Genomic DNA, 11,254 nt, shown 5'->3' on the forward strand with positions numbered 1-11,254 from the left:
ATATAAATAATATATATTCCTTAGTGTCTGGCTTCTTTTACTCAGTATTAATGTCGGCAAGATTAACCATGTTGCAGTATGAAACAGTTGTTTATTATTGCAGTATATGGTATTTTATAGTATATTGTATGCGTATGCCATATTACTGTTGGGCATTTGTCTTTGTTTACAGTTTGATGCTGTTACAAATAATGGCACTGTGAACATTCTTATTATTAGCATCTTATGGAGAATATATTTGTTGTATAGACTTGCAAGTGAAATACCTGAATTAAAAGTGTTAATGGATAATGTCAGTTTTCCATAATGGTTATACAAATTTATACTTCTAGCAACAGTGTATCAGAATTCTCATTGCTTCATATTCTCACCAATACTTAGTATAAATGTTGGTTTTAAATTATAACAGTTGTTGGGGTGTGTAGTGGTACTCTTTGTGGTCAGGGAAATGCAAGTTAATGATGTTTAATACTGTTTTCATTTAATAACCTTTTGAATATCTGGTAAAGTTATCAGATAAAGTACCTGTTGATGTCTTGTGTCCATTTTTAAAAATTATATGTAGGAATTCTTATTTTCAGATACACAGACCTTTATAGCATACATATTACTTCAGATATCTTTTCCCACTCTGTCCCTTGCCTTTGGAACTTTGTTTATGGTGTTTTTAATGAACCCAAGTTCTGAACCATAATGAAATTCTATTAGTATTTTTTTAATAGCTGGTACTATTTGTTTTATGTGTGGAGTTATTGCCTGTCCCAGAATCATGAGGTTATTTTTCTGTGTTATTTTCTAGAAGCTTTAAAACTTTTCACATGTAGATCACCATCCATCTAAAAGTGGATTTTGTGTGTGGTGGGAAGATAAAGGTCAAGATTCTTTTTTTCCCCTATATGGATATTACGTTGACCTAGCATCACTTATTGAAAAGCTTACTCCATAACACTGAGAAAGTGACTGTGTATGTTTGGTTTGTTCTGTGTTCTGTTTTCAATTGACCTATTTGTCCATCTCTTGCTCAGTACCACTAGCTATAACTTTTAATATCTGGTAAGGAAAATCTTCTAGTTTAGTTCACCCTCAAGACTCTCTTTTATGTCTCTTTCTTTTTCCAAATGAATTTTCAGAATCAACTTACCACTTTCCATATACAGACACACAGAAACCTTGCTGGAGCTTTTTGGGTGTGTGTGTGTGTGTGTGTGTGTGTGTGTGTGTGTGTTAAGATTTTATTTATTTATTTATGGAGAGAGCAGGGAGCATGAGTGGGGAGAAGGGCAGAGGGAGAGAGAGAACCTCAGGCAGACATTGCGCAGAGGTACTGACATAGGGCTCCAGATCCCACAACCCTGAGATCATGACCTGAGCCAAAATCAAAAAACTTTGCCAGAGTTTTGATTGGGATTGCATTAAATCTTTTGATCAGTTTGAGGATTCAGTCTTTACAGCATTGAGTCTTCCAGGCAGTGTACATAGTATAAACCATTGTTTATTTAGTTCTTTGGTTTCTTTGAGTTCCATTTTATAGGTTTCTATACAGAGGTCTTAAATTTGTTTCATTAGATGTAATTCTTCATACTTGGTTTTTGCTACTACTATAATGGTGTTTGTTTTATAATTTCATTTTCTAACTACAGCAATCTGTATATATAAAAATTGGATTTTTATGTTGACCTTTTTATCTTGTGACTTAGCTATAAATTCACTTGTAAATCCTATCAGTTTATCTGTAGAGTCTTAAATTTCCTATATACAGTCTGTTCATCTGTGAATAATGACTTTTATTTCTTTATTCCTTTTCTTCTTAAATTTTATTATTTCTTTTTCTTGTCCTAATCCACTCTCAAGGACTTCCAGTCCATGTTGAATGTATGTTTATATTAGATATACTATTTATATGTGTGTTGTTTCTTTGATACCATTGTACCTGGCATCTTTGTTTTTGGTCTTTGAATAACTTGCTATAAGGTTCAGTGTCACAGTTTTTCAGTAGGGCCAAAACATACACTTCTGGGAAAGGGTTCTTTGATAGAGGACATGCCGCTCTCAGAGCTTTTGTTTTCCCCTAGTATTTCCAACTTGGGCATGTTTGGCATCGACGAATTTACTGCGGTGATCAACCCTCCTCAGGCCTGCATTCTGGCTGTTGGGAGATTCCGACCTGTGCTCAAGCTGGAGCAGGACGAAGAGGGGAATCCCAGGCTGCAGCAGCACCAGCTTCTAACAGTCACCATGTCAAGTGACAGCCGAGTGGTGGATGATGAATTGGCTACCAGGTTTCTTGAAAATTTTAAAGCAAACCTGGAGAATCCTATCCGACTGGCCTAGTCCTCCAAGATACGAAGTTGGTCTTTGGCTTAGTTTATCGTATAGCTGTTACCAGAACTTACACTGTAGGAAAACAAATAGCTGTGTAAGCGTGAAGTGGGTGAATTGTTTATTTATTCAAGGTGAATGAGTTTGGCCCGAGTTGTCTTCATTTTCAGTTTGGGTTTAATGGTGTAGAAATAAATAACAAACTGTAACTAATGAAAGAGAACATTTGGTTAGATCTCTTTTTAACCTCCGGTGCTGAACTAAAGTGGAGTTAAACTCAATGTAAATTAAATGTTTGGCTCATTTGAGCATTATAGACTATTTGAGAATGTATGATAAATTGTAAAATTGAAAAATTGTTAGAACTAATTAGACATGATCTTCTAAGAGAAGCCCATCGATTTAATTAATGGGACCTCGCTTTTTATAAACACTGCTGTTACTTGAACAATTTAATATGTACAGTTTATTCTAGATAATAGTAAGGATCACATTATATTAGGGGTTATGGCAACATTATTGAATTTTTTATGTATATAAAGCCATAGGTCTTAGAGTGGTTTTTGTCAGTCTTATTTTTCACTTCTATGACACTGTGAACTTCTAAAGAGGAAGAATTAAAAAGTCAAAAATAAGAGCAAGAGAGAGAGACCAAAAAATTTGTTTCAGTAATAAACTATAGGTAAAATATCTAAATTTTCTGAAATAAACTATTCACCTTCATATTAAGTTGCAGTATAATAAATTATGCTATTTCATACCAAACATTTTAAATTTTTGTTACTTTAAACACAAAATGTTGGGGGTTTTTTAGTGCATTTTAATCGTTTGTATTGTGCAATAAAATGTGAGAAAATATAAAAATTTCTATTGGATTTTAAATGTTAGGACACAGAAGTTTAGTGAAACCTTCAAGTAGGTTGGTAATTTGCTTGGAACAATTTATAAGAAATTCTACAGGAAGAGAGAAAGAATTTAAACTTCATATGAATTAGGAAAACAATGAACAAGGAATGTGAAACTTTGAAAGAGAGTGGAAGGGAAAACTTATGAAGTAGGCAAGAGCTCTCCTTTTTACTCCATCAACAGTATGAAATTTTCACTAATTATTGTAAAAATTAGAAGAGCTTATTTCTCTCTTTTAACAACTTTGCTACAGTTGGCAAGTTAACTGTACTGAAATTGGGTGGTAATTTAAGTAACCAGTCCCAGAAAGGCTTGTGTTGGTATCTGCTGCCTGCAGTCGCCAGAAAAAAAAGACCCATGTGGTATAAAGTGTGTGGTATGACTTAGGCCTGAAACAAAGAGCTTCTAAAACAATTAGAGCCCCAGTATATCAGCTGTTAAGAATATACTTAACTTCATTATTCAGTTTCAACAAGCTGTTTTTCCAAAGTAGTCTTCCAAACTTTTGTTACGTTAACAGTTACACTGAAAATTATAAACAAGTGCTGTTTTCAAAATAACTTTTATACGTTTTAACTGAAATGTTTTCCTAATTTTTAAAAAAATTTTGTTTATTTTTTAGAGAGTATGAGCAGGAAGGAGGGGCAGGGGAGAAGGAGAGAAAGAATCCCAAGCAGACTCCAAGCTGAGCACAGAACCTGACATGGGGCTTGATCTCATGACCCTGAAATCATGACCTGAGCCAAAATCAAGAGTCGGACACTTAACCAACTGAGCCACCCAGGCACCCAGTGTTTTTTCCTAATTTTTATATCTGAGGAACAGAACGCGGGCTAGCCATAAACAGGCCTTGGCTTGAAGTTGTGTTGTGCATCAACAGTAGTGCCTCTGTTTTCCTGTCAGTGAAATGGGTGCTGATATCCACCACAGCCTCCCTTATAAAGTTGCAAACTGCACAGGAGAAATGACATGTACATTTAAGACATTCTGATTTTTCATGGGTTGACCTCTCAGCTTTTGGTACAAATGGTTTTTGGTTCTGACTAAAAGCATTTTCTCGAATATTTATACTGATTATGTAAGGAAATTGCCATAGCACTGATTTGAGAAAGAGGTATGGTAAACTGGGCTTGGGTTCCTGCAGAGAGCAAACTATGCGCTGCGTGGGCAGTCTTCCTTCCCCATTTTATTTGTTTATTTTTATTTATTTACAAATAAATAAATATAGTGTATATATATAGATAATATTTATTTGTACTGCTGATAGTTATCACACAGAATATAAAAATGAAATTTTATGTTTGGTCATCTTTTTTCTCATTTAAACAGGGAAAAGGTAAAATATTGGGAAGACTTCTAAGGAAAAGGTGACATAAGTCAAATGGTTCTGTTTCTCCAATTGCAATTTCTAGTTGACATTTACAGATAGATTTTGTGGCATCAGTATACTGCTTGCTCAACTTCTTTGTTTGAAACATATATAAGTCTTTTATATGGACTGGAATGGGTACCTTACAAATGGTGTCAAATGAAACTTATTTTTAGGAATTTTTTTTCTTTTTTGCATTTTGGACTTAATTCCCACTGATTTATATAGGCCAGACATTTGAGAATTGTGTAAAAAGTAATCCTAGTTTTCTAACCTTTTAACTGAAAGATAGGTGGTGCTGTAAGTTAATGGATTGTAGTTAGAGTGTGAGAGAAAAATTAACATGGCATTTAAATCTTCGTGCTCAAGGGAAATATGTCCTCATTACACACTGCCTCACGATGGACTTTGTCTCAGGTGATGTGAAGAATAAGTGAAAGAACCAAGTATGTTGCAGGTAAGAATTAACCATTAATTTAAATATGCCTTATTAATGGGAAACTTCTGTTGATTTTTGAAGAAGGAAATAAAAGTGCAGAACTACTGTAAGGTTAGTGTGGCCACAATGTGCAAGGTAGGTCAAAACAGTGCGAGGATGCAGGCAGCAGGAACCATCTGGAAGCTTTTGCATTAATGAGAGTGTGAGTTGAATAGATTCTGCACTAGGTCAGGGGACTTTAAAGAAGGGAGAGAATGAAGAATATTGTACATGTCAGTTTGCTGTGGTGTATTATAAATGTATGGGGTAGGTGTGTTTGCTGTAGCAAGAATGATGTAATTTCCCAGGCCAGAACACAGTCCCCCATGGCCCACATCACCAGTTGGTATATCTCCATTTAAACTTTTTATATATGGAAAAAACAGTGGTCTTCCAATAAAATAATTTTAAATAGTTTTGTGGACTTTTACATTGTATTTTCTGGTGCTTCCATTGGTTTCATCAGATGGGGATAGGTGCAGTGTTGGAAGAAAGCTGTGGTTTGTCTAGACTTGTAATATTGAATGAAATTATAAGGCATAAAGATGTGTTTTGAAAAATGATGATTAGACTCTGTTAGTAGCAGTCTTTTATTTCTTTGACTGTATGTAAAGCTTACTTTCACTTTTTATCACTCATCTATATTTTTTGCAACAAGTTCAAGCTGCCTATTCTTCCCAGGAAAGCAGATACTTTAAAACCTCTAACTTAACCCTCTACTACATATGACATATATAACTAAAGGAAACCTGGACTTCTTTTAAAAGTTGAGATATTATTCATAAAATCATGAATAAGTCATGATTTGTCTTTACTCACACATAAAATTTATTCTTTCTGAAATTTCTTGATTTATTAAATTCTTTTATTATGAAAGAATTTTTATCACTAAAAATCAATCTTTTATTTTTTTATTTTATTTTTAAGGTTTTATGCATTTATTTGTCAGAGAGAGAGAGTATGTGAGCACAAGAAGGGGGAAAAGAAGGCAGAGGGAGAAGTAGGCTCCCCACTGAGCAAAGAGCCCGATGTGGGACTCAATCCCAGGACCCATGACCTGAGCCAAAGGCAGATGTTTAACCGACTGAGCTACCCAGGCGATCCCAAAAAGCAGTCTTCTGAAGAGAAGGCTGTTGTGATCAGGTGAAATATTAGTCATAGCACTTCATAAAACATAGAGTACTCTATAAATGTAAGTTGTTCAATGTTGAATCACATAAATTGCCCTTACTCTATACTTCTTTTCAGTGGCTCATCCACAGTCTGGTAAAGGAAGGTATAGGATAGCACTTGATACATTACTCTCCTCAATAGAGTTACTGGTCTTTAATTGGTTATGGCAACATAATTTGCTGCCCAAGTTTGCACACTTAAATCAAGAACATTTTAGCCTGCTTTCAGCTTTATCTATAAATGACTGCGCTCTTGGTAGAAACTTTGTTTCCTGCCTCAGTATTGGCTCAGTATTCTTACCTAGAAAATGAGAAATCAGGAGGGAAAATTAACCATGGTAGTTGCTGATCTTGTTTAATCTTCTCAATTCTCTAAGGTAAATATATCTGACTTGAGCTTCATCCTTGCCAGACAGCGCAATGCAACAGACTCAGGATGTCATTTGGCCAGAGGCACACAGCTCGAGTGCCACAACTGGGATTTGAACCCAGGTCCATGCAGCACCCAAATTCAAGCTGGCTGCAGCGCAGGACAGTTTGTAGGGTGTAGTACTGTTGCTGAGACCGTTCCATATTAACACATAGCATTTTCCACCTGGAGTAACTCCTTGGCCCTAACACTGATGTGTTTGCTACATGACCGCTCTAAAATTCAGTTCACAGTTTTTCTATAGTAGTTCTCCTGGTGTCTTTCTGGTAATTGTATGCACAAAGAGCTGAGGGAATTTTGTTTTAATATGGACAATGCCTATTAACCTGAAATGATGAACTTAAGTATTATATTCTCTCTCTGAATGGAAGGCTTAGAAAAATAGAAACTTAAGAAACTAGGAGCTTAGTTCCTCTGAAGATAAAAACATGATATATAGAGCATTTCACTTTTTAAAAATTCCTTGGAATCTAGTCCAAGTTCAAAAGCAAAAGTAGTTACCCATTTTTCCTCTGGAGGCTCCAGACTTCTGTGTTGACAGCCATCTCCGTCAGGGTCCAGTCTTGTGTATCGATCTTGTCAGTCAGGGACCCCTGGTTGCAGTTCACTGTCGGGCAGAGTCCATTGGGTTGTCGAGGGCAGATCTCTCCACATGTGCCAGGGAAATAGGAAGTGGCCCTCTGGGGCACAGATGAGCCTCAGCCACTGGGCTGATCCACTGAGGGGGTTGGAGCGCCACAGTGGGTGGGAGGCCTGGAGCACATGGTATGTAGATGTTGAGATGGCCATGGGGACATGGTGTTGGGAGGGCCATTCTGGACATACATCAGGGGCAAAGACACCCACTTGTTCCTTAATGCGTCTTCTGAGAAAGCCTAACGTTGTTCCTGCTGTAAAAGGAGAAACGCTTACAAGAATTGTATTTGTTGTTTTAGACCAGGCACTGAAGGGTAAGTTTGAAGCTGAGAGACAATGAATTAATAACTGGCACAATCATCCCAACCAGAAAGGCTGGGAAATAAAATGCGATGTCATTACTTGAAATCATACTAAATAATAAGACAGCTTAGGCAGGCATAGCAGTCTATGTAAGACCTGCTTTGTGGGTAGAAATTACCTGAAAGAGAGGTAATATTGAAAATATCATTGCTTCATTTCAAATAAGTTCGCCTATTTTCTAGGCGAGACAGTTATTAAAGTGTGAAACAGAAGTAAAGTGTGAAATTCAGTGTTCATTCAGTTGCGGTGAGCATCTGTGCATCAGCACTCGGGATTTACAGCTGATGGCCCTTCCGCTCAATCAGCTTAAACCAGATGAATGATGGGCAACTCGGTCGCTTCTGTATTCAAAGTATGTGCATAGCGGCTGGGTTGAGAGGTAGACTTTGTAGAGGAGGTAACATCTGAAGCAGGTTTTTACTGGTTTTAACCCACGTCCTTTTTGCCTCTGACTTCTCTAATTTCAGTAGCTAAATATTTAGCCGCTTTTGTATGCCTAATGTATGGGTGTCAGCAGTCCATCTTTGTATGACTCTGACCCAGGTACCTGTACATATTGTTCTAGTAATGTTAACTCCAACATTGCTTAGAAAGTTAGTTGGAAGGAAAGCTACTCCATGGGGGCAGTTCATGAGCAGAGAAAGCTTTACACCCCTTTATCTACAAGAAGATGTTTTTGCCAAGGTCATCATGCCTAAAGAAATGTTAGTTTAGGAATAAGCGCTGTTTAATTGAAATGTATTTTAATATTACCTCCATTCCTTTACCCCTTGCCCAGCCTCTGCTTTTTTGAAGATGTATGTGCAGATGCCTTCTGATAATGGAGTAAGTCATCAGTCAGGACACGTACTTCTTCAGGTATCTTCAGACTCGCTGTTTCACATCTCAAAGGGGACCATCTGTTGAATTTATTTTTAGAGAATCATGATCATCTTTGGGCTCTCCAGCTAGCTGAGCAAAACAATAGGTGCAAGTGAATATCAAGCTTTATTTCTACCATTCAGTATCTTTGATGCTGAGTATCAAATTAGTGGGATCTGAAGCCAACTTGATTTGCCCACTAGCACCATAAGCCTCCTCTCTCCCTCCCCACAAGTTAACTTGATTCCATTACTTTATACATTATGCAGTCTGTGGGCATTTTCGTTTTGGCAGCGAACCATCTATTAATTAGCTGGCATGTAATAAGAGTGTATTTTATCTCAACCTGTTAATTAAATGCTAATCAGAACTAAGTTTCCAGGTATTCTCTTATACTTTTAATGCTTTGATATAACTTCAGAAGAATGAAAATATGTTAAGTTTTATGGATCTATCTGTTCCTGAAAGCAGACTCAAACTCTCCTTTTAAAAATTTCAATATTGGGGACGCCTGGGTAGCTCAGTTGGTTAAGCAGCTGCCTTCAGCTCAGGTCATGATCCCAGGGTCCTGGGATCGAGTCCCACATCGGGCTCCTTGCTCGGCAGGGAGCCTGCTTCTCCCTCTGCCTCTGCCTGCCTCTCTGTCTGCCTGTGCTCGCTCGCGCTCTCTCCCTCTGTCTCTGAAAAATAAATAAAATCTTTTAAAAAAAAAAAAGAAAAAAATTTTCAATATTGGCCAATTTTCAGAAGCCATTATTCCTTTATGCAGAAAATATATAAGCCTATGAATTGGGCAAATTGGAAACTCAGTATTCTTTAGGGAATAGGGCTTTGGTATGTGTGTGTCCTTATTTCCTGAAGGAATCCTCATGACTTTGAGAAATATTGGGAAGAACAGCTTTGTAAAATGTTTTAAAAATGGGAAAACTGATAAAAGAAACATATCAGTAAAACCCAGAGTATTCTTTTACTTGGGAAATCCTCTACACGACTTTTATTTTCCAGGTGGATATTTTAATAAAATTTTTCTAGTTGCTTACTTAATACTCTTTAAGTGGGTATGGACCTTTTTTCCATTCTTCCAACTACACATACGCTGACCATGAAAATATAATAATATGATTCAAATAGGTGACTTAATGTGTTCCATGCATTCTCCCAAATGCTTTGCAAAGTATTATTAACTCATTAAATCTTCACAACCGCCTGAGATAGGAATCGGTCCTATCAGTACTTCACAGAAGACACATTAGGTAACATGCCTGAGAGCAGACAGCTAGCAAGAAGTGATGATAGGAGTCAAGGCAGGCAGTCTGGCCCCAGAGATTTGCAAAAGAGTTCTTTTTTTTTTAAAAAAAAAAAAAAAACACACAAAACCATCTATTGGGAAATTCTGGAGCTTAGCACATGACAAAGATACGAGTTGCAGAAATGCCTCTGTATTGATAATAGTGAAGACAGCTTATTGAACTCAGAAGCATCTCCTACAGGAATATCATACAAATGAGTCTGGCTAAAGCCACAGTACTCTGATGTTTAGTGCCCTCTAGATTTGTATATTAATGAGTGATGTGTTCCTTTAATCTTCTGATTCATGAAGGAGTGGTGGCTGATGTGGATTAGTAATTAGTCAAACAGGAAGACACCTCTCCCTTCTTATTTACAGGGCAAGTTTTTGAGTGATAACCAGAGTTCTTCAGTTTTTCTCTGAGATAACAAGTTACAGGAAAAAGAACTATTTAATCTTTTTTTTTTTTTTTAAATAAATAAATAAATAAATGTCTTTGCACTTGAAAGTGCATGTTCTTTCAATGCAGTTACCAGATAAGATGCCAGATATCAGGTAAGTAGAAACCTCTTGATTTTTCCCAGATTGTTTTGCAAGTGTCTTGGATATGTTTTTGTTTGAAGTATTATCACAGCACCCCTCATGCTTATGATCGCTTTCAAGGCTGTTAGTTCAGAACATAGGCTGACATGTTATAGGATTCTTGACTGGTTGGATTTCTCACGTCTTACCTCCTCCCAATCCCCAAATGTGTGGTCTGACCTTCAACAAACATTCCTTTTTTTAAGGGCTTGGGGAATCTGGTTGGAGCAGTTCTGCGCCTAGGTTTCAAGAACATACTGATGAAGTAAAAATGTTAACATTCTGCAAGACTCACCCATAATATTATACTCTCTAGAGGATGAGTTCTGAGACCAATCTCCCTTTCGGGTGGATGGATATGTATCTGGTAGCAGAGTCCTCTTCTGTTTGAAGGTCGAAAAAGGTCTCTGTATTTACATCTGCAGTACCATATACAAGACGTTCAGAAGCAACTGATAAATTGTTAAACACTACATCTGAGACTAAAGATGTACTATATGTTGGTAGTTATAAAACTACCAAGTAACAGAATTCTTTTTTTTTTTTTTTTTTTTTTTTTGAGAGAGAGCGAGCATGTATGAAGGTGGGAGGGGCAGAGAGAGGGGGAAGAGAAAAGAGAGAATCTCAAGCAGACTCCATGCCCAACACAGAGTCTGACGTGGAGGCAGACACGAGGTTCAATCCATGACCTGAGCTGAAATCAAGAGTCAGATGCTCACCTGACTGAGCCACCCCGATGCCCCCAAGTAACAGAATTTTTAAAATTTCTGTACATCTTGGTTTTGTAATTGAGTTTTAATTCACGTTTAGAAAAACGTTTTTATTTTTTTCATTTTTTTAAAGATTTTAT

At 36.9% G+C, this 11,254-nt stretch overlaps 1 protein-coding gene across 2 annotated transcripts in view; it reads left to right on the forward strand.

Annotated features, from left to right (window-relative positions):
- The window catches only part of PDHX (pyruvate dehydrogenase complex component X), an 82,343-nt gene extending 72,760 nt beyond the window's left edge, over positions 1-9,583 (forward strand). For both annotated transcript variants that reach the window (XM_059139581.1, XM_059139572.1), the window contains exon 11: positions 2,073-9,583. In XM_059139581.1, coding sequence (XP_058995564.1) covers positions 2,073-2,331 — 259 coding nt within the window. In that variant the 3' untranslated portion in view covers positions 2,332-9,583. The remainder of the gene's footprint in view (positions 1-2,072) is intronic.
- Positions 9,584-11,254: the final 1,671 nt, after the last annotated feature.

This window comes from Mustela lutreola, chromosome 1 (assembly GCF_030435805.1).
Source record: "Mustela lutreola isolate mMusLut2 chromosome 1, mMusLut2.pri, whole genome shotgun sequence".
Classification (NCBI taxonomy): Eukaryota; Metazoa; Chordata; class Mammalia; order Carnivora; family Mustelidae; genus Mustela; species Mustela lutreola.